Raw genomic sequence first — 18,800 nt, forward strand, 5'->3', positions numbered from 1 at the left:
TGACCTGGTAGTGGCCAGAGTGCAAAGGACTCATCCCAGAGAAGGGGGCCCAAAAAGATGTGATAGGAAGAACCGGGACTCATTTTGCTCTGTGATTTCCTGTCACTCTTGGTCTCAGGAGAACGCCCCCATTGGCAGCAAAGTCCTGCAGCTGATCCTGAATGACCCAGACTCCCCAGAGAATGGTCCTCCTTACTCATTTCAAATCACCAAGGGGAATGATGGCTCTGCCTTCCGCGTGACCCCAGATGGATGGCTGGTGACCACAGTGGGCCTGAGCAAGAGAGTCCGGGAATGGTATCAACTTCAGATTGAGGTGAGAACTGTGTTGGGCCACTGGTGGTGACCATGGGGACAGTAAATGTGTGGGCAAAATCACTACTAGTGCATCTATTATTAGAGCTTTCACTATGTGTCAGGCACTAGGCTAAGTGATCAACATGCATCACTGCATTAAATTCTTACAACATGCTTTTGGGTAGGTACAGTAAACACCCCCACTTTACAGATGTGATAACTGAGGCACATTGGGATTAAAGGACTGGCAAAGATGGGTTGCTCTTCATACCTTCCCTGCTCTTAATTCTTCACCCTGGCTCTAACTCCTCAATCTGGTCAGAATAGCTTCATTAACCTCAGGCCTTGTTAAAGACCTACCCTAGAGAATTGGTGTGGGGTCAAATGAGAGAACGTGTGTGTGTGTGTGTGTGTGTGTGTGTGTGTGTGTGTGTAGGGGATTGCAGTGGTACGCTTACAAGTTGTATGAGAATTGCCCAATGAAAGTGGCCAAGATGGTGGACAAACATTTCTTCTTCTTTCATTCCCCCCAAATCCTTTTCCTAAATCTCAAGTCTAGGGAACCCTGCTATTCTGTGAACTTCTCTGGGCTCAGGATGATGTATTCATCTATTTAGCCAGCCAGCTAGTCAGTCATTCATTCAGCCTTTCAACAGATTGTTGAGCACCTATCATATACTAAGCCCTATGCTAGCTTCTAGTAATATAGCAGAGGGATATATATGGGCTTTTTATTCTAGTTATGGAGATAAACAATAAACAGATAAAAAGAGGAGAGATACATATTCAGAGGTGGCAGTCCTCATGAAGAGGCGATATTCTGAGCTGAGATCTGAGGAGCCAGCCATGAGAAAAATGGGTAGGAGAGTGTCACAGGCAAGGAAGAACAAGATGAGCCAAAGTTCAGAGTTGGGAAAGAGCTTGAAGTGACCTGAGATGTGGCCAACATGGTCAGAGCATAGTGAGCAATGGTGGGAATAACGCTGAAGAGATGGGCTGGGCAGATCATGGAGGCCTCATAGCTTGGGTGACCATCTTATTTGAGGTCCAAACTGTGATGCTCTTGAGAGTGAGAGAGGAACTAAAAATAGTTAATTGGTGATAACTGATCCACACAGATGAAAATCAAGACTGTCCTGGGGAAACTAAGTATAGTCATCCTGATTATAAGGCTGGTAATACTTTTAGATTCTAATCTAAGTGCAATGAGGAATGGTTGAAGGGACGTGACCCTTCTTGTGTTTCGGGGGGCTCCTTTTTGAAGCTCTAGAGAGTATGAATGAATGGGGCAAGAGGAGTTGAGGGATAACCATGAGAAGTCATCTAAACTGGGATAGTTGTGCTGAGACCTTCAGGTGATGGAAATGATACAAGAAGTAGACAGATTTGGGAACAAGTTTTACATGGAAATAAACACGAGTCAGTGATGGGTTGGATATGGTGAGAGACAGGAAAGAAAATCAGGGATGATTCCCAGGTTCCTGGCACCAGTGAAGACTAGGTAGCTGAGCCATTTATGAGACTGGAAAGTCTGTGGGGTGGGAGAAGGACAGGTCTATGGGATAAAAGGAAGGCTCTGTTTTGCACGTGTTACCTTTCTGGTGTCCATGAGACATCTAAGTGGAGGTGTGTACTAGGTAGTTGGGAGTGAGAGTTTGCGGACTGGGGAACAGGTGTGGGTTAATGTAGAGGGTCCTCAAGCCAAGGGAATGGATGTGATTGCCTAGGGAGAGATGAGAGAAAACAGCTTTCTGACCTCTGTATCCTGTCCCAGACAATCAGTGACTATCGGCATCATTACCATTTCTTTCATTTATCCTGCATTTCCATTTCTGTTCACTAGGAGGTAGTATAAGCCAGCAAAGAAATAGGCTCTGGACACAGGTAGGAGTTCAGATTCTGCCGAATGACCTTGGGCACGTTAAATGGGGGACTTCATGGTACCTATTTCATAAGAAGGACAAACTATGATCATGCATTAGAGTACACAGTTAGTACTCAGTAACGTTAGTTATAATTATACTTAGTAGTAGTATTAATTATTGTTGTTGCTATTGATAGTTCACTAGTGTTATGCACAATTCCCAGTAGTAGGTGTAATTTTACAACTTGCTCACCCACCCAAAGCGTTGGGATACACATGAACAAGATATTACTGTCAGGAAAATCGTGGAGACTTTTGTTGACAGCTGAGGAAGTGACAGTGTCACTGAGGAGAATAAGAAAAGCTTTGTCTTTGCTAAGTCTAGGCAGAAATTTGCAGGGACAGGTTGGTAAAACGTGAAAGAAAAACAAATTTTTAAATTACAGTCTTCTCTCTGCTTAAATGAGGTCATGCCACTGCTTTGCTCAAAACCTTCAACGGCTTTTTGTGGCTCTGATATAAAATGCAACCTTCTGCTCCTCGGCCCATCAGTGATGGGGTCCTTCCTTTCCTCTCCCTCACCTCTGGTCCTTTACTCTGCCCACTCCTCCAGAAAACAGTGTCCCCTTCCTGTTTTGTTGAGCACATCACATTCTTCGCCACCCAAAGGCTGTTCCTTGTTAGTGACCTCTTGTCCTCACCTCTTCTCATCCCTCAGGACTCAGCTCATGTGTTTTCTCCTCAGAGACTCCCTTCCCACCTGATCTAAGTTAGGTCTGTCACTCTTCAGATCTCTCTGTCACATCGTTCCCATTATCTCCTCCATAGCACTGTATCCAAGTCTGACATTCTCTGGTTTATTTAGCAACATATATATTGTCTCTTTTCTCCTGATCATAGTAGAGAGCCTGGCTGTAGAAGGCGCTCAATAAATATTTGTTGGCTGAGCTGAAGAAGACATTCCCACCCCCACCCTGAGCCCAATCACAGGGCAAAAGGAAGGCCCGAAGATTGACAGGTATCATGTAGGACCACACGCACTGGACTTGATAAGAGACATTCGATGACTCACTTAAGAAAAAAGAAAATGAGAGAAGTTCCAGGGGAAGGAGGCCCAATTGTGTGGCTGGAGGGATTTAGGGAAAGGCTCAGAGATGTGGAATGAGGAAATGGAGTTAAGTTTTACCATGTGGTACGAAATGTACCACCCTCCTCAAAACCTTGAGTGCTTTTGGAGTGAATATTTTCTCTTTCAAATGTGGTAACATGTTGAGCCTGCCCTCAAGCAGTGAGCGGTGGCTCCCCAAGGAGACCCGGCCTCACCTGGGCTGCAGACAGCTCATTCCCATGGTAATGCAGTGCTTATTGTGCCCATAGGTGTCAGACAGCGGCATTCCTCCCCTCTCATCTTCCACAGCGGTCAGAGTCCATGTCACGGAGCAGAGCCACTACCCGCCGTCTGCCCTCCCACTGGAGATCTTCATCACCATCGGGGAGGAGGAGTTCCAGGGTGGCATGGTGGGCAAAATCCACGCTACAGACCGAGACCCGCAGGACTCGCTGACCTACAGCCTGGCAGGAGAGGAGACACTGGGCAGGCACTTCTCAGTGGGCGCTTCCGATGGCAAGATTATTGCTGTCCAGGGCTTGCCTTGTGGCCGCTACGCGTTCAACGTCACAGTCAACGATGGGACCTTCACCACCACTGCTGGGGTCCATGTCCATGTGTGGCACGTGGGGCAGGAGGCTCTGCAGCAGAGCATGTTGATGGGCTTCCACCAGCTCACCCCGGAGGAGCTGGTGAGTGACCACTGGAGGAACTTGCAGAGGTTCCTCAGCAACAAGCTGGACATCAAACGAGCCAATATCCACCTGGCCAGCCTTCAGCCTGCAGAGGCCATGGCTGGGGTGGACGTGCTCTTGGTCTTTGAGGGGCATTCTGGGACTTTCCACAAGCTGCAGGAGCTGGCAACCATCATCACTCGCTCAGCCAAGGAGATGGAGCACTCGCTGGGAATTCAGATGAGGTCAGCCATGCCTGTGGTGCCTTGCCAGGGGCCAACCTGCCAGGGTCAAATCTGCCAAGAGACAGTGCACCTGGGCTCCAGGGTTGGGCCCACGTACAGCACAGCCAGGCTCAGCATCCTAACTCCGCGGCACCGCCTGGAGAGGAACTGCTCCTGCAATGGTGAGCAATGAGCCTTCCCTAGGACAACCAGCACTGAAGGCGTGGCCAGCCAGACTGTGGGGATGGAGCTCCAGGGAGGCTCTGTGGGGTAGTCAGAGGGACGTTTTAACAGGGCTAATGGCCAGGGACCACCATGCGGCAGGTGTGGCCTCACAAAATCTAGTCACAGGATAGGACTCTATTCCTGCTACTTTTTGGAATTTTGAAAATAATGGGGAAAATACAAGAGGCAGTTTAGTATCACGGCTAATAGCTGCCTGGGTTCAAATCTCAGCTCTACCACTTGCTAGTCACATGACCTTAGGAAAATTATTTAACCTCTCTGTTCCTTCGGACTGTTGTAGGGATTAAATGAGTATTAAATATCCAGTGCTTGCTTAGGAAAGTGCCTGATATAGAAAGTGGTCAATAAACAAGTAGTATTAATACTCCACTATTTTGACTCTAACCTGATGGTTATAACTCTAATGTTTAGACTAGACAGCTCAGGTTTAAACCCCAGCTCTACCACTTACAAGCTATGTAACCATGGGCGGGTTATTAAAATCCTCTGGGTTTTAGTTTCTCACCCATAAAATAATTATGAAAATATTATTATCTGCTTCCTTGAGTTGGTTTGGGGAGTAAATCACTTAATGGATATGAAAGCACTTAACCCATGGCCGCCCTAAACACCCCATCACTGCTGGCTGTCATTTCATGGCAGCAGTTGCTGCTATGAGGACTCTGCTATGTACCAGGCTGTGTGTATATATTACCTAAACTCATTGTCACCACAACTCTAAGAAGCAGGGTCATAGCCCCATCTACAGTCGAAACTGAGGTATGGGGTTATAATGTATTGTGTCTAAAACTGTACAGACTCCAATGAAGGGCTGATTATTCAAATACCTGTGCACCCCACTCTAAAGACTTTACCAAGCTCTTCAGGAGCTAAGTTTTCTGATAGGATTCACCCCAGCACCGCTGGCATTAAGACTAATGCACTACACCAGCTCATGAGCATGGGCAAAAAGAGAATGGCCTCACCCCCAGCTCACCATCGTCCCTGCCTGGCATGGCCTACCCTTTAAGGGTCTACCAGGTTCGCGTTAGGGAGAATCTCAGATCTGTGGACTTTTTGGGGAGCCAGGGGCAGCAGGGGAGACCCAGGGTTTAGGCTGGGTGAGCTACTCTTGTCGGGGTGGGTGTTTCCCTTCTTGTGTCTCTTGCCCTGGAGTTGGCCGCAGGCGCAGCTGTGATAGCTGAAGATTCTCTCGCGACCACCTGGCATTGGGTAGCAGTTTCTAAAATTTGAGATTGTGCAGCATCACCAGGAGAATGTGTTCTTAAGAAGATCTGCTCCTGAGTGTCTGTCACCTGCCTTGGGTGAGACCTGGAGTTGGCATTTTTAACCAGCACCTCAGGCAGTTCTGAAGCAGGTGGTCCGAGGGCTGCACTTGGAGAAACACTAGATGGACTTGCTGGCTCACCAATCACCAGAATCACTTCGAAAAAAGTTTGGTTTTGTTTTGTTTTGTTTTGTCTCTTGGCCTCTCAGCAGCTTTTCACTTGGGAAGTGCTTACCCAAGTGATTACACTCCCAACAATGAAGGAGCTATCTTGAGGCAAAAAACACTTGTAGGTTCCTGAAATCATACATATATTTAAAATCCTCTCCAATTCTACCTCCTTCCTCCCCAAGTGATGTCAGAAATAATATGTAGGATAGAAATTTTGATTTTGACGCATTTGATTGGTTACATCTCTGGCTTGAATCCTGCTATTTTAATGGTTTGAGCTCATATTTCCTGACCCTGGCTGGGACCCAAGACAAGGGTCCCTGGGGCCAAAGGAAGGTGTGCAAGATGATGGCCTGTCTAGCTGTATGATCCTGGACGAGTAACCCCCCGCCTCATTTCTTCATCTATAAAATGAGCAATGACTCTGCTTGCCACCCAAGGGCTGGCAATGAGCCAAAGTCAATTTGAAGGCTTCACATGGAGGTGACACCTCTGGTTGTTTTCACAGGTACTGCCACAAGGTTCAGTGGTCAGAGCTTCGGGCGGTATAGTCTCCCAGAGGCTCAGAAATGGCACATCCATTTCCATCTGAAAACACTCCAGTCACAGGCCATTCTCCTGTTCAGCAATGGGACAGTGTGTATCTCCCTGAAGGTAAGGCTCTGCCCGCCTGAGAGATTTCATCTGAGTGCACCAAGCTAGGGAGGTGGGGGCAGCGTAAGCATGGCCAGGAAGGCCAATCTGTACAAAGAGATCTTTGCATGGTTTTCAGGGATGCTCGGTGTGACTACCAGGTCAGGACACAAGACTGTCCATTCATGATGGCCAAAGACATTCTACCTAAAGACATATGTCCAAGTAAAACAACAGAGGTTAGGGTATTCTGTGGGATAAGAGAGAATCTCTAAAGATAGAAAGAAATGAGTAAAGCCACCTAGCCCTGGTGCTTTTATTACTTTTGCTTCCAAAGAGGGAGAGGCAGGCTACCATAGAAGAGCTCAAGGTGATAAACTCTGCGTTAAAGCTACATGGAATTGCATAGAAGAAAAATGAATTTTCTTTCTACTGGTCTTCCAGTCTTGATTATGCCTTCTAGGAAGTCTCAGTTTACCTTCCTGATTTTAACACCTCTAGCACACATGCCAATCTCCCACCTTAACAAAAGAAACAGACTTCAGCAGCTAGTTAGAATTTAATTCATTCAACAAATTTTTACTATGGGACAGGCACTGTTCTGGATGCTTGAGTCTCATAAGTGAATAAGACAAAAATCCTTCTATGAGCTTTCATGCTACAGGAGTAGACTGACAATCAACATAATAAATCAGAAAGTTATAGTTTGTCCATGATAAGTTATAGTTTGTCCATAAAAAATGGTTAAGGGGAATCAGGAGTGTGGAGAGTTGGAATTTTACATAAGGTAATCAGGCAAGGTTTTACTGAGGTGATGACTGGACAATAATTTGAAAGGATGAGAGAGTTAGCTATGTAGACATCTAAGGGAATAGCATTCCAGGTAGAGGGATACTAATTGGTAGAAGATCACTCAGGATGTTTAAGGAACAGCCCAGAGATCTATATGGCATGAGTGAAGTGAGCAAGGGAGACAGTAGTAGTAAGAGTTGAGGTCAGAGTCATAATGGGACTAAGGCATATATCCATCTAATAAAGGTCTCATAGGCCATTTAAGGGCTTTGGCTTTTATTCTGAGTAATATAGATGACATTCAAAGGTTTCGAGTAAAGATTGAACATATGCAAAAGGGTCCTCATAGCTACTGTGTTAAGAACGGACCTTAGAGGAACAAAGATAGAAGTAGAGAGCCCCAGCCAAAAAGCAATAATTCAAGTGAGAGATATCAGTGGTTTTAGATAAGGATAATGACAGTGGAACTTGGAAGAAGAGGTCAGATTCTGGATAGATTTTGATAGTAAAGCCAACAAAATTTCCTGATGACTTGAATGAGGGCTGGGAGAGAAAGCAAGAAGTAAGATTTCAGCCTGAGCAACTAGAAAGGATGGAGTTGCCACCAACAGACCTGGAGAAGGATATGGATAGAGCAGGTTTGGAAGGAAGATTAGAAGTTCAGTTTTGGACATGTAAGTTTGAAATACCCATTAGTTCTCCAAGTGGAGCTGGATAAACAAATCTAGCGTTTGTAAGAAAGGCTAGAGATGAAGAACACTAAGGAGTGTAGATTTAAAAGACAGTAGACCATCCATTCCTCCTTGAGACACTCTAACACTGAGATGTCAGGGAAAGAGGAGGATCCAACTGAAAAGGAACGATCAATGATGGTGAAGGAAAGCCAAGACAGAATTGTTTCTGGAAAGGCAAATGAAGAACATGACTCGACATGGAAGGAGTAAGTGTTTGTATCAACTGGGTGATATGCTGCTGAGAGGTCGAATGAGATGAGAAGTGATATCAATCATTGGGTTTGGCAACACAGAGGTAACTGAATACCCTAATGCCAGTGGCGTCAGTGTTGTGGTGGGCAGGAGTGGAATTTTGCTGCAAAAGGGGAACAAAGAAAAAAAGTGATATTTGTTAAGAACAGTGGGTTCAAGCCAACTTAAACAAAGATTAGAGCAATAATGTTTGTATGACAATTGTTGGGATGATCCAGCAGAGAATGAACCAAGATGTAAGAAAGAGAAAGGAGAGTCAGTGGAACCTCGTCCTTGAGGAAGTAAGGGGTGCGGCACCTAGTACCTGAGTGGAGAGATTGCCTTTCACCAAGATGACTGTGAGTGTGCCTGCAAGTTCCCATCTGATTGCTGAGACTGAGGAAGGAGAGGGAAGCAATAGGGGCCTGAAGAGAGAGAAATTGTAAACATAGTTTTCTGGGAGAGTGAATGGATTGAGGAAGATAGTGCAATTGTTGAGCAGCATGAAGGGCTCATTTGAGACTCATTCACATGGAATTAAAGAGAGGACAATATGTGAGGCTGTGTGTTTCTCTCCAGCCATGTTTAGCTCCATCACGTTCATACAAAGCAGGGAGAGAGTTGGGTTTTACCAGATTTGTGGGTTTTTCAAGTAAGTTCTACCAAGCTGGATAAGGAGAGGAGTGAGGACATTGCTGAGGAGGTGAGAGACAGTGAAAAGATGGTGGGATCAATGACTTTGTGGTCCTGGGTAAGTCAAAGGAGTGATGTAAAGACAATGTTCGGAGTTGTACTTATTTTCGTCATTCTCTTTTCTTAGTGGCAAATTATACTGTATTTTTGCTTACCACATAATAGTAAATTTCCTTTTAAAGTAAATAACAGTATAGGTAGTATTGAACCAGGGCAAAAATCAGAGAGGTGGTATACAAAAGGCTAACTTCTAAAAAACATTGGGTTGGATCTTCAGATTTCACCCAGAGAAAGCTCTACCCAACCCAGAGTCACCAGAAAAATATTTGACCGCAAGCAGTCCTATTTCTTGGTGTGAAGTGAACTAAAATGTTTTAACTCAGTGGTTCTCAGACTTCTTGACTTTAGGACTTTTTACTCTCTTAAAAATGATTGAAGAGCCCAAGGAAGTTTTATTTATATGGGTTCTAGCTAATGATATTTTCAGTACTAGAAAAGAAAACTGACAAATGTTAAAACCTTTATTTGTTAATTCACTAAAAAAATAAGAAGAAACCATTACATGTTAACAAAAATAACACGTTTTTATGAAAAATAATCACGTTTTCCAAAATCAAGAGAGGCATTGTATTACATTTTTGTAAATCTCGCTTACGTCTGGCTTAATAGAAGACAGCTGGTTTTTCATATCTACTTTTGCCTTCATCTGTTGAACTGTTGAATAAGGGAATGGAAGAGGGAGGTTTTTGGTATGCTTGAAGGCCAATGTTCAGGAATGTAGAACACTGGAGAGTCCTGTGAAGAAGAATACAAAAGAAAGCAAAGCATCTCTGGGCCCATTTCATCATCTGTAAAACGGAGATGTCATCCCATGGAGTATGGAGAGAGCCAAATAAGAGCACAGACAGAAAAGTACTTTGAAGGCTTTTGTGTTCTCCAAATACAATGTCTAAAACAGCCTTGAAAATCACCAAACACTACACCTCCCACTCATGAAAATATAACTAATATTCTTTGCACTGGCAGCCTATTAGCAGAGTTTTTTTTATAAGGGCTTCTTGGCTTTGCTGATGGTCATGTGGGTTTTCTTTGCAGCTAGTCGATGGAGTGCTCCAACTGGAATACCGTTGCCCAGGTGGTTTCTATGGAACTCTTTCTTCCTGGCTCCACGTGAATGACCAAGAGTGGCACTCCATTCTAGTGAAGGAGACAGACACTTCCATCCACCTGCTGGTTGACAGCACAGGCAACAACTCCCTTGTGCTCCCAGAGAACTGCCGGAGTCTGAGGCCTCAAAGAGACCTCTTTTTGGGTGGCCTTGTCCTCCTGCATTCTCTCCCAAATGTCTCCCAGGGCTTTGAAGGCTGCCTGGATGCGGTCATGATCAACGGAGAGGCAGTGGAGCTGCTAGCCCAGGGCAAGAAGGCGGCAGGCTTGCTAGAGAGGCAGGCCCTCACCCAGTGCTGTTTCCACGGCGATGACTGCAGCCAGAACCCATGTCTCAATGGTGGGAAATGCTCACGGGCCCATGGGAAAGGTAAGGGCTGGGGAGTGACACTAAGGTTTATCTCAGGAGGCTCTTCAGAGGACTTTGACATGTTGGACTAGCAATCATATATCACTATAGAGTTTACAAAGCACATTCTATCAACACAGCCCCATGAGGGAGGGAGGGAGGGAAGAGAGCCATTAACAGCTCCATTTCACAGCTCAGGAAACTGCCAGGCTATGTAAGGGAACCCCGGAGAGGTAAAGGAACTTGCTCAAGATCACATGGCAGTTAAGCGAGAGAGGTATGTTCGGGGTCCAGATCTCAGTGAAGCACTCTGCTTCCTGATTCCAAACGTCCCTCTCTTTTCTTTACTGCTGGGTGAATACGGGTTGGGATCTGCTAGGTCTATACTAGGGGAAGCCAGGAGTTATCATTCTCCCTCAGTAAGAACTTTCTTTCTACTTTTTTTTTTTTTTTTGGATTGGGGAAGAGCACAAATGGGGACCCCTGGTGTAGAAGTTTGCATTCACCACACATCTTAGCCTCATCACTGGTGTGTGAAAAGTGTCTCTGTCTTATTCCTCTTTAATCTATGTTCTGCTGCCATCCCTCTTCCCTAAACCCATAGGTTAACACTTAAAGTTTTTAAATGAGTTCTTGCAAAACATGTGTTACGGTTTTTCACATGCTTCGACTTCTAATTTTTATAAGTGATATATAATCTTTTACACTTCTCTGTCCATGCTGTCACCATGCTCAACACTCTAAGGCGTGCTCGTACGCACATCATTCCTCTCCACTCTCCCAGCAACGGAAACGCTAGTGGCTTCAGAGTCCCAGCTCTAACAACGAAGCTTCAGTGAGCACCCTCATACATGTCTTCTTATATATGCACCTGTGTGAGAACCGCATGCGTGTGCGCGTGTGTGTGCACGTGCGCGCGCCCACACACACACACACACACACACATGGAATTCACATGCCCTGAGGATGCCAATAATTATTTTGACTAAATAAGATGACACTGCCCTCCGGCGTGGCCGCAGCAGTCTATACTTCCCCTAGCAGTGCATGAGGTTCCTACATCCCAGTCAACAGTTGTCATTATCTCATTTTCTAATTTTTGTCTGGCTTATAGCACTGTCATTTCCACCTGCAAAATATCCAAGGAGTCCACTACTTCTCTCTGTCCCCACTGCCATCGCTCTGACTCAAGCCCCTGTCATCTTACATCTTTTCTCCTACACCAGCTGCCTCCTTTCTCCTGCTTCTCACCCTCCACCTGCACCTTCTCAGAGGGGCACCAGAGTGATCTTTATATAATGCAGATCCGAGCACATCACTTTCCTGCTTGGAACCTTGCAGTGGCTTCCGCCGGCTGTTTGGACTGAGTCCCAATGCCCTGGTCCCTCGCATCCCCCAGCCCTGCATCTCCCACTCCCCTCTTTTCAGTAGGCTCCCCAACCCTGGCATCATTTTAGTTCATGGGACTTGTCACACCCTCTCCTCCAAGCCTTTGCACACATTCTTCTCTGCCTGAAATGCTTCCTCTTGGCCCTTCTATCTTTTTTCCTGGCTAATTTTTACTCATCCTTCCGGTCTCAACTGGAATATCATCTCTTCCAGGAAACCTCCCCCAACACTTCTCATCAATAAAACTAATTTTTATGATTATTACTAATATACTGATATTTTATATCTGTCTAGGTTTGAATTCCAACTTTGCCATTTACTAGCTATATTACTATGAGCAAATGTCATACATTCTCTGTGCCTCATCTCCTCACCTGCTATGAAATTGTATCTGTCCCCTGATGTGAGTGATAACAGTAACCAACCTCAGAGTGGTCATGAGGATCAAATGAGCGCATCCATGAAGGTTCTTGGAACAGTGACTAGCACTGAATAAGTCTAGGATTTATTGGCACTCAGAATATAAATGTGAACACATGTGTCTGCAAATACCCTGAGGTCTCTAACTGCTAGGCCAACATGCTATCTCCTCCCTTCTCTTCCCCAGGCTATGTCTGCAAGTGCCCCCCACAGTTCTCTGGGGAGCACTGTGAACAAAGAAGGGAGAACTGCACTCTGACACCCTGCCTGGAAGGTGGAACTTGCATCTCCTCCCCTGAAGGAACATCCTGTAAATGCCCTCACCCTTACACAGGAGACAGGTAAACACAGGAGAGTCCACTTGACATTGGCTCCTCATTCTGGGTTTGACACCTTTAGGGAATGACCTCTGTACTCTGACTCCTAAAGAGGCCAATGGGAGGCCAGGGGCTGAGTGCTCTGGAACCTGGCTTCTCAGCCTTTTCCATGTGTCAAGGCTTCTCCCTCCCACCACTTGCATTAGAACACTCTGGGAGAGGGAGGTGCTTCTTAGTAAAACAGATTTCCCAAGCCCTATCTGAACCTACCAAGTAGATTCCCCTGACTGGGGCCTAGGAATCTGCTTCTAACCAACTCCTCAGGTGTTGTCAGAAAATAGCTAAAGTTCTTATTCTCTTACTCTGCACTCTGACTTCCCAGAAAGCAACCTGGGGATGATGACTGCTTGTTACAGGCACTGCTGTGGGTCTTGAACCCCACTGCAAGCTACCTGTGGCTCATATTATGCTGGTCTGGTGGTGGGTGGGCATTGCAAGGTGAAGCGAATCATCTCTTGAACTCTAAATGTCAAGGAGCTTTGACAATTACCTGGTTTTATGGCTCTCCAACCTGCAAGCCTTTAAAAAATCACGAGGGAGACTGGTGAAAAATATATAGATTCCTAAACCAACTAAATGGGAATTTCCAAGGAATGAGGGCTGGGATTCTCTTCTTTTACAAGCTCGCAAGGGAGCCCCTTGCTGTCAGTGTGTGCATACGAGAGTCAACAATATAGTCCACTCATTTTACAGGTGGGGAAACTGAGAAGGGAAAGGCTTACCCAAGATTCCCCTGTGTGTTTATGACCCAAGCCCTTTCTCTCCACAACTGGCATTTCCGGCCCCACTGCACCAACTGCTCTGCAGTATGCAATGCTCTCCATTCAGTAGATGTGTTGGGAGGACACTTCCTGGCTAAAACAGTGTTTGCATTTTAAAAGAGGAACCTGGGGAGAACAACGTTAAACCCCAAAGGACAAACTATTGGTGGTGAAATTTCAGGCACTGGGAGATGTTTTAGACTCTAGTGGGATGGAGGGAACCTTTCCCAAAGTCCTTTCAAAAGTGGATAAAGCTGGCCATAGAAGTATCCTAAGAGCCTTACACCATGGAACACTAAGCTGAAGGTCACTTGAGAGGTGATAGGGTTCTAGGTGCTCTCTGAGAAACCTGCTCTCTGTAAAGTCTGTGCATGGCTATGCTGGGTTCCTGTGACCTCCTGGTGATGCCCGGTCGCCGTTGCTGGGTACTGTTGACTTGTATCTGGATCCCTGACATTATTTCTAGAGGACAGTTGGCTGCCTCTATCACTGTATATGTATTGGTACAGAGGATTGGTACAGAGTATATCCACTGCCTAGATCTCATGGGTGGAAATAAATGACGTGCTTTGAGCCCAGATCTACATGGTCATAAATGAGGGTGTAGCTGAATCCCAGACCTTACTGGTAGAGGATGGAAAGTTCTGAAGTTGGTATGTTTGATAATTTTTTTTCTGGTGAAAATTGGAGAGGGCAGGCTTGAGTACAGGGACCTTCATCCCATATATCTTTGTAGGGGGTACATGGAAAGGGGAATGTAGGAACTCTGCCCCCTGCTTACTTCTCTGTCTCTGCAGGTGCGAAAAGGAGGCACGGGGCTGTGCAGAAGGACAGTGCCTCGTCACCCCTGAGATCAAAAGGGGGGACTGGGGACAGCAGGAAATTCTGATCATCATAGTGGCCCTATTGTTCACCGTTGCCTGCACCGTTGGGTTTCTCTTCTACTGCCGCCGTTGCAAGTCTCACAAGCCTGTGGCCATGGAAGACCCAGACCTCTTGGCCAGGAGCATTGGTGTTGACACCCAAGCTACGCCTGTCATTGAGCTCAACCCCCTGAGTACCGGCTCCTGCAACAACTTGAACCAACTGGAGCCCAGCAAGACCTCAGTTCCAAATGAGCTCATCACTTTTGGACCCAGCTCTAAGCAGCCAATGGTTTGCAGTGTGTCTCCCAGACTCCCACCGGCTACAGTCCCTTCCCGCTCTGACAATGAGCCCATCATTAAGAGGACCTGGTCAGGAGAGGAAATGGGTCAGTACAGCCAGAGGCCCTTAGCCTTGGGGACTGATGGAAAGGGGTGGTAGAATTATGTACTTCATTATCTGAGGCATAAGGGATTTTGGCCACCATTCAGTCTCATCCCTTGATATGAGATGTAAAGGGATATGTTCAAGGTCATGGTGCACTAGTAGACTAGAATAGATCTCAGGTCTCTGGACTCAGAGGCTGTGGCTCATTCTACTGCATCATGATCCACTCCTCCAAATTCCAGGGCACTCATAGGCTTGATGTCCATGGCAGAAACCTATATACCCTGAACAGAGATGGGTGAGACTCCTGGGGTGAAAGGGGGGCTTCTGTACATCTGTGTTCTTCTGGGAAGGGAAAGAAAATCAGTAGTCCAAGCTTCCGGTTGCCCAGCCTGGAGGTAGAGCAACCTTGGGCCAGTCCTAGATGACTGAGAGGAGAGATATCCACCCCCCACCCCCTGCCCCACCTCTCATCTTTGGCACTTTATATTTTCTGGTTTATTCGCCAATAGTTAAAACAGGTATTTTCACTAACTTTTTGCCGATAGGGTAGTTGGGGCCCACAAAAGTACGATGACTTATTCTAACTCACCCAACTATTCAGTAGCAGGGACACAGCTGGGACCAAGGACAGCTGGTCTCCAATCTTCCAAGACACATGTCACGTAATTACCCTCTGTGATATATGCCACCTATTCAAACTGTGTGTCTGTTTCCTTCAATTAAGGAGACAAAACCCACCAATAAGACTCCAGCACTGGGGGCGGGCTGCATGGAGCCATCCATATCCTCCCCTCGTTCATGGACCCTTCTGTGAGTGGCACAGTTTGCAAGACAGGCTGGCTTTGAGTTAAACTTCAGGCCTTAAACTTGGCCCCACTGGATTTCTAGATATCAAAGCAGCCTGCCAGAGACCCCACACATAGACGGGCCATATACCCACCCACTCCTTGGACTCCCTCTACTACATGCTAAGTTATATATACTAGATATCAGGTCAGCTGGAAACTTCCTCAGAGAAATTCAAAGCTTACCCTATCTTGCTGTTCTCTTTCAGTGTACCCAGGCAGAGCCACGGTCTGGCCCACCACTCATTCCAGGAAGGAATACTGGGAGTACCCTCGCTCTGAAGTGACCCCAGGCCCTCTGCCGCCCTTGCCTCACCACCACCAGACCCCAGCTGTAATGCCTGAACCCGAGGGCCGATATAAGGGTTTCCCCTTCCCACTGGAGTCGGAAAACAAGCGGGCACCCCTCCCACCCCGTTATAGCGACCAGAACCTGGAAGATATAACGCCCCTGCGGTCCCCCAGTCCCCATGAGCACCTGCTAGCTCCTTGTCTCAATGAGTACACAGCCATTAGCTACTACCACTCGCAGTTCCGGCAGGGAGGGGGAGGGCCCTGCGTGGCAGAGGGGGGCTACAAGGGTGTGAGGATGCGCCTAAGCCGGGCTGGGCCCTCTTATGCCGACTGCGAGGTGGGCGGTGGACTTCCCACAGGCCAGGGCCAGCCCCAGGCGCCCCCCAACTATGAGGGCTCTGACATGGTGGAGAGTGATTATGGGAGCTGTGAGGAGGTCATGTTCTAGCTGTCCTCAGAGGAAGGCAAGTGGCAGGCCAAGGACTTGGCCCCTTCCTCCTGTCTCATAAGGAGTGAGTAGAGAGCATGGCTGGGAAAGTGGGAGGGAAGCTCCCATACCTTGAAATGTGCTCTTCCAGACCCTCAGCTAGTCCCTGAGGATAGAGGGAAACTGAGGGTAGAGCTCCAAAAACAGCACAGCGCCTCCAGCAGAAAGGGGATGCACAGAGCAGTTACTCTGGAAAACCAGGAAACACTGACTCCTGGTGTGGGCAAGAGAGAGTCTGTCTCATTGATTTGCCATCTGTCAGTCCCCAGGGAGGCAGGTCCTGAACTACTGGGTCAGCTCTGTCAGGGTACATTCCTACACCTGCCCACAGCTCCATTCTGGAGGCAGAGGCAGGTTCATGCCTCACAGGCTACCATTACACCTGCTATACAGGTGAGGTCCCAGGGTCGCTGACCCTGAAGGGCCACAGGGTGTCCTAGGGGTTGAAGGGTGAGTGCAGGTAAGCAGTTTCCAAAAGGCACCTGTGCACCCTGCTTCATTCATACATCCATCGAAGCACCTGCTCTGTGTCAGGCACTAGGCTAGGCATTGGGGATACGATGATGAATGAAGGTGACAAGGGCACCTAAGAAGCACCATCTGGCCTCAGTCTTCTGGAGGTCCCACTCCTATAATCCAGATTCCAACCAAGCAGTTTGCTCTGCCTCTGTAAGTCACGTGACTTTACACCAGTCGGGGCCAGCAGGGTTTGTGAAGACCCAGATCTCTTTGTTAAAGAATTCAGACCTCATGGAACTCTTGGTTCCTCATCCCAAACTTCTCAAGCACTTTGGGCCAAACACAAGAAGGACACGATTTTTCATTTTTAAAATTATTAGGCACTTTTCAACCTTGCTGTCTGGATGAATCGCCCCAAAGGGATTTTTCTTCCCTAGACACAAGGAACTCAGAATGTCCATTCAGGGCAGGGTGGAGGCAGGGAGCTGGACAGCAGAGTGTCCCAACTGGACACCTTGTCCTTGCCTGTCCCTCTATCTCAGATGCCTGTCAGTATAAGTGTTACCTGCAGTGACTCAACCCTATGCATGGAGGGTCAGTGTGGGCACATGTCTGCACATGTGTGCACCTGTGTATCGTACATGTGTACACATGTATAGAGTATATGTAGCCAGGACTGGCAGGGACCAGAGAATTCTGGTAGCCTTGCCATTCCCTCCCTCTCTCTCTGGTCCATTGCCTTTTCATGTGTTGTTTCTGGAGACAAAAGTCGAAAGGAAGAGCAACAGACTCTCACCCACAAGGTTGCTGCTCACAGCGAGAGGGAGCCGTGTGGGTGAGAGTGCATTTGTGTGTGTGGTTCGTGGCTGTGTGCGCGACCGTGAGCGTGAGTGACGGGGTGCATGGTTTCATTGGTCATTCGGTTGTTTTTTTTTTTTTTTAACAATAAAGTATCTTTTTTACTGTTACTTTCTGTGTCGCTTTACCCTCTTTGTGGTTGGGTCAGGGGAAAGGCACAAGGCTCCAGAGACCCTTTCAAGCTGAGGTTCACAGGATTGGGGGCTGGAAGGGACCCTCGAAGTCATCAAGCACCACAATCCCAAAATCTAGAACAGTGGCCAAAATACAAATCTTTGAACCCTACCTCAGCATACAAAATCAGAACCCCTGGGCAGGGGGCCTAGAACACTCTGTGAAAAAAATGCCTCCAATTCTGATACAACTGTTTACAGTTAGTGAACAAGTCTGCTAACCAGCAGGTTTGTGAAAGGCCCGGGATAAGACTTCAGGACTGCTGATCCCAACTAGCATCCTCTACACCAGGGGTCCCCAACCCATGGGCCACAGACCAGTACTGGTCCATAGCCTGTTAAGAACTAGGCCACACAGCAGAAGGTGAGCGGCAGGCAAGCGAGCAAAGCTTCATCTGTATTTGCAGCCGCTCCCCAGCGCCAGCATCACCGCCTCAGCTCCACCTCAGATCATCGGGCATTAGATTCTCATAGGAGCACCATCCCTGGTGCCCAAAAGGTTGGGGACTGTTGTTCTACGCCACAAGACACTAGTCAGGGGGAGGGAATTTACTGTAGTGGGTCTTGGGAAGCCAGCACCACATGATGCCCTGAGTGACTATGTGGCTGCTGAGACCGGGCAAGATGTGAACACCACTGGGCAACCACGGTCTATGCAGGCAACACCGAGACTGGAAAGCCCAGTTCCTACCCTCGAGCTGCCACTGCAGGTGAACAGAGAAGGCGTATCTGTGGGAGGCACCACAGTGGACTGTAGCTTAGGAGTCAGACGGGCTCAGTTCCAGACCTGCTCTGCCACACACTAAGTCAGGCAGGTATGACCTAGCCTCTCGTTTTTTTTTTTTTTTTTTTTTTTGTAAAATGAAGATAGTAAATAATAGCTACCTTATAATACTGTTCCAAGCAATAGCAGCATAAACAATAAATGGTGATTATTATGATAGGAAATAATACACAGGTAGTATACAGGTAGAATTAACTTATCAGAACTGTGCAGGAAAGCATAAGTAATATAGTCGAATGTTGCCCAAAT

The 18,800-nt window shown here is 47.1% G+C and overlaps 1 protein-coding gene across 2 annotated transcripts in view; it reads left to right on the top strand.

Moving 5' to 3' along the window:
* FAT2 (FAT atypical cadherin 2) overlaps positions 1-17,704 on the top strand; it is a 70,631-nt gene extending 52,927 nt beyond the window's left edge. The window contains exons 18-24 of one of the 2 annotated variants that reach the window (XM_016118750.2): positions 119-316; positions 3,539-4,349; positions 6,360-6,505; positions 10,030-10,471; positions 12,447-12,600; positions 14,195-14,649; positions 15,706-17,704. In XM_016118750.2, the coding sequence (XP_015974236.2) occupies positions 119-316; positions 3,539-4,349; positions 6,360-6,505; positions 10,030-10,471; positions 12,447-12,600; positions 14,195-14,649; positions 15,706-16,238 (2,739 nt within the window). In that variant the 3' untranslated portion in view covers positions 16,239-17,704. The remainder of the gene's footprint in view (positions 1-118; positions 317-3,538; positions 4,350-6,359; positions 6,506-10,029; positions 10,472-12,446; positions 12,601-14,194; positions 14,650-15,705) is intronic. The other variant, XM_016118752.2, reaches the window with a different exon arrangement.
* Positions 17,705-18,800: the final 1,096 nt, after the last annotated feature.

The sequence above is a fragment of the Rousettus aegyptiacus genome, unplaced genomic scaffold (assembly GCF_014176215.1).
Source record: "Rousettus aegyptiacus isolate mRouAeg1 unplaced genomic scaffold, mRouAeg1.p scaffold_m13_p_7, whole genome shotgun sequence".
Classification (NCBI taxonomy): Eukaryota; Metazoa; Chordata; class Mammalia; order Chiroptera; family Pteropodidae; genus Rousettus; species Rousettus aegyptiacus.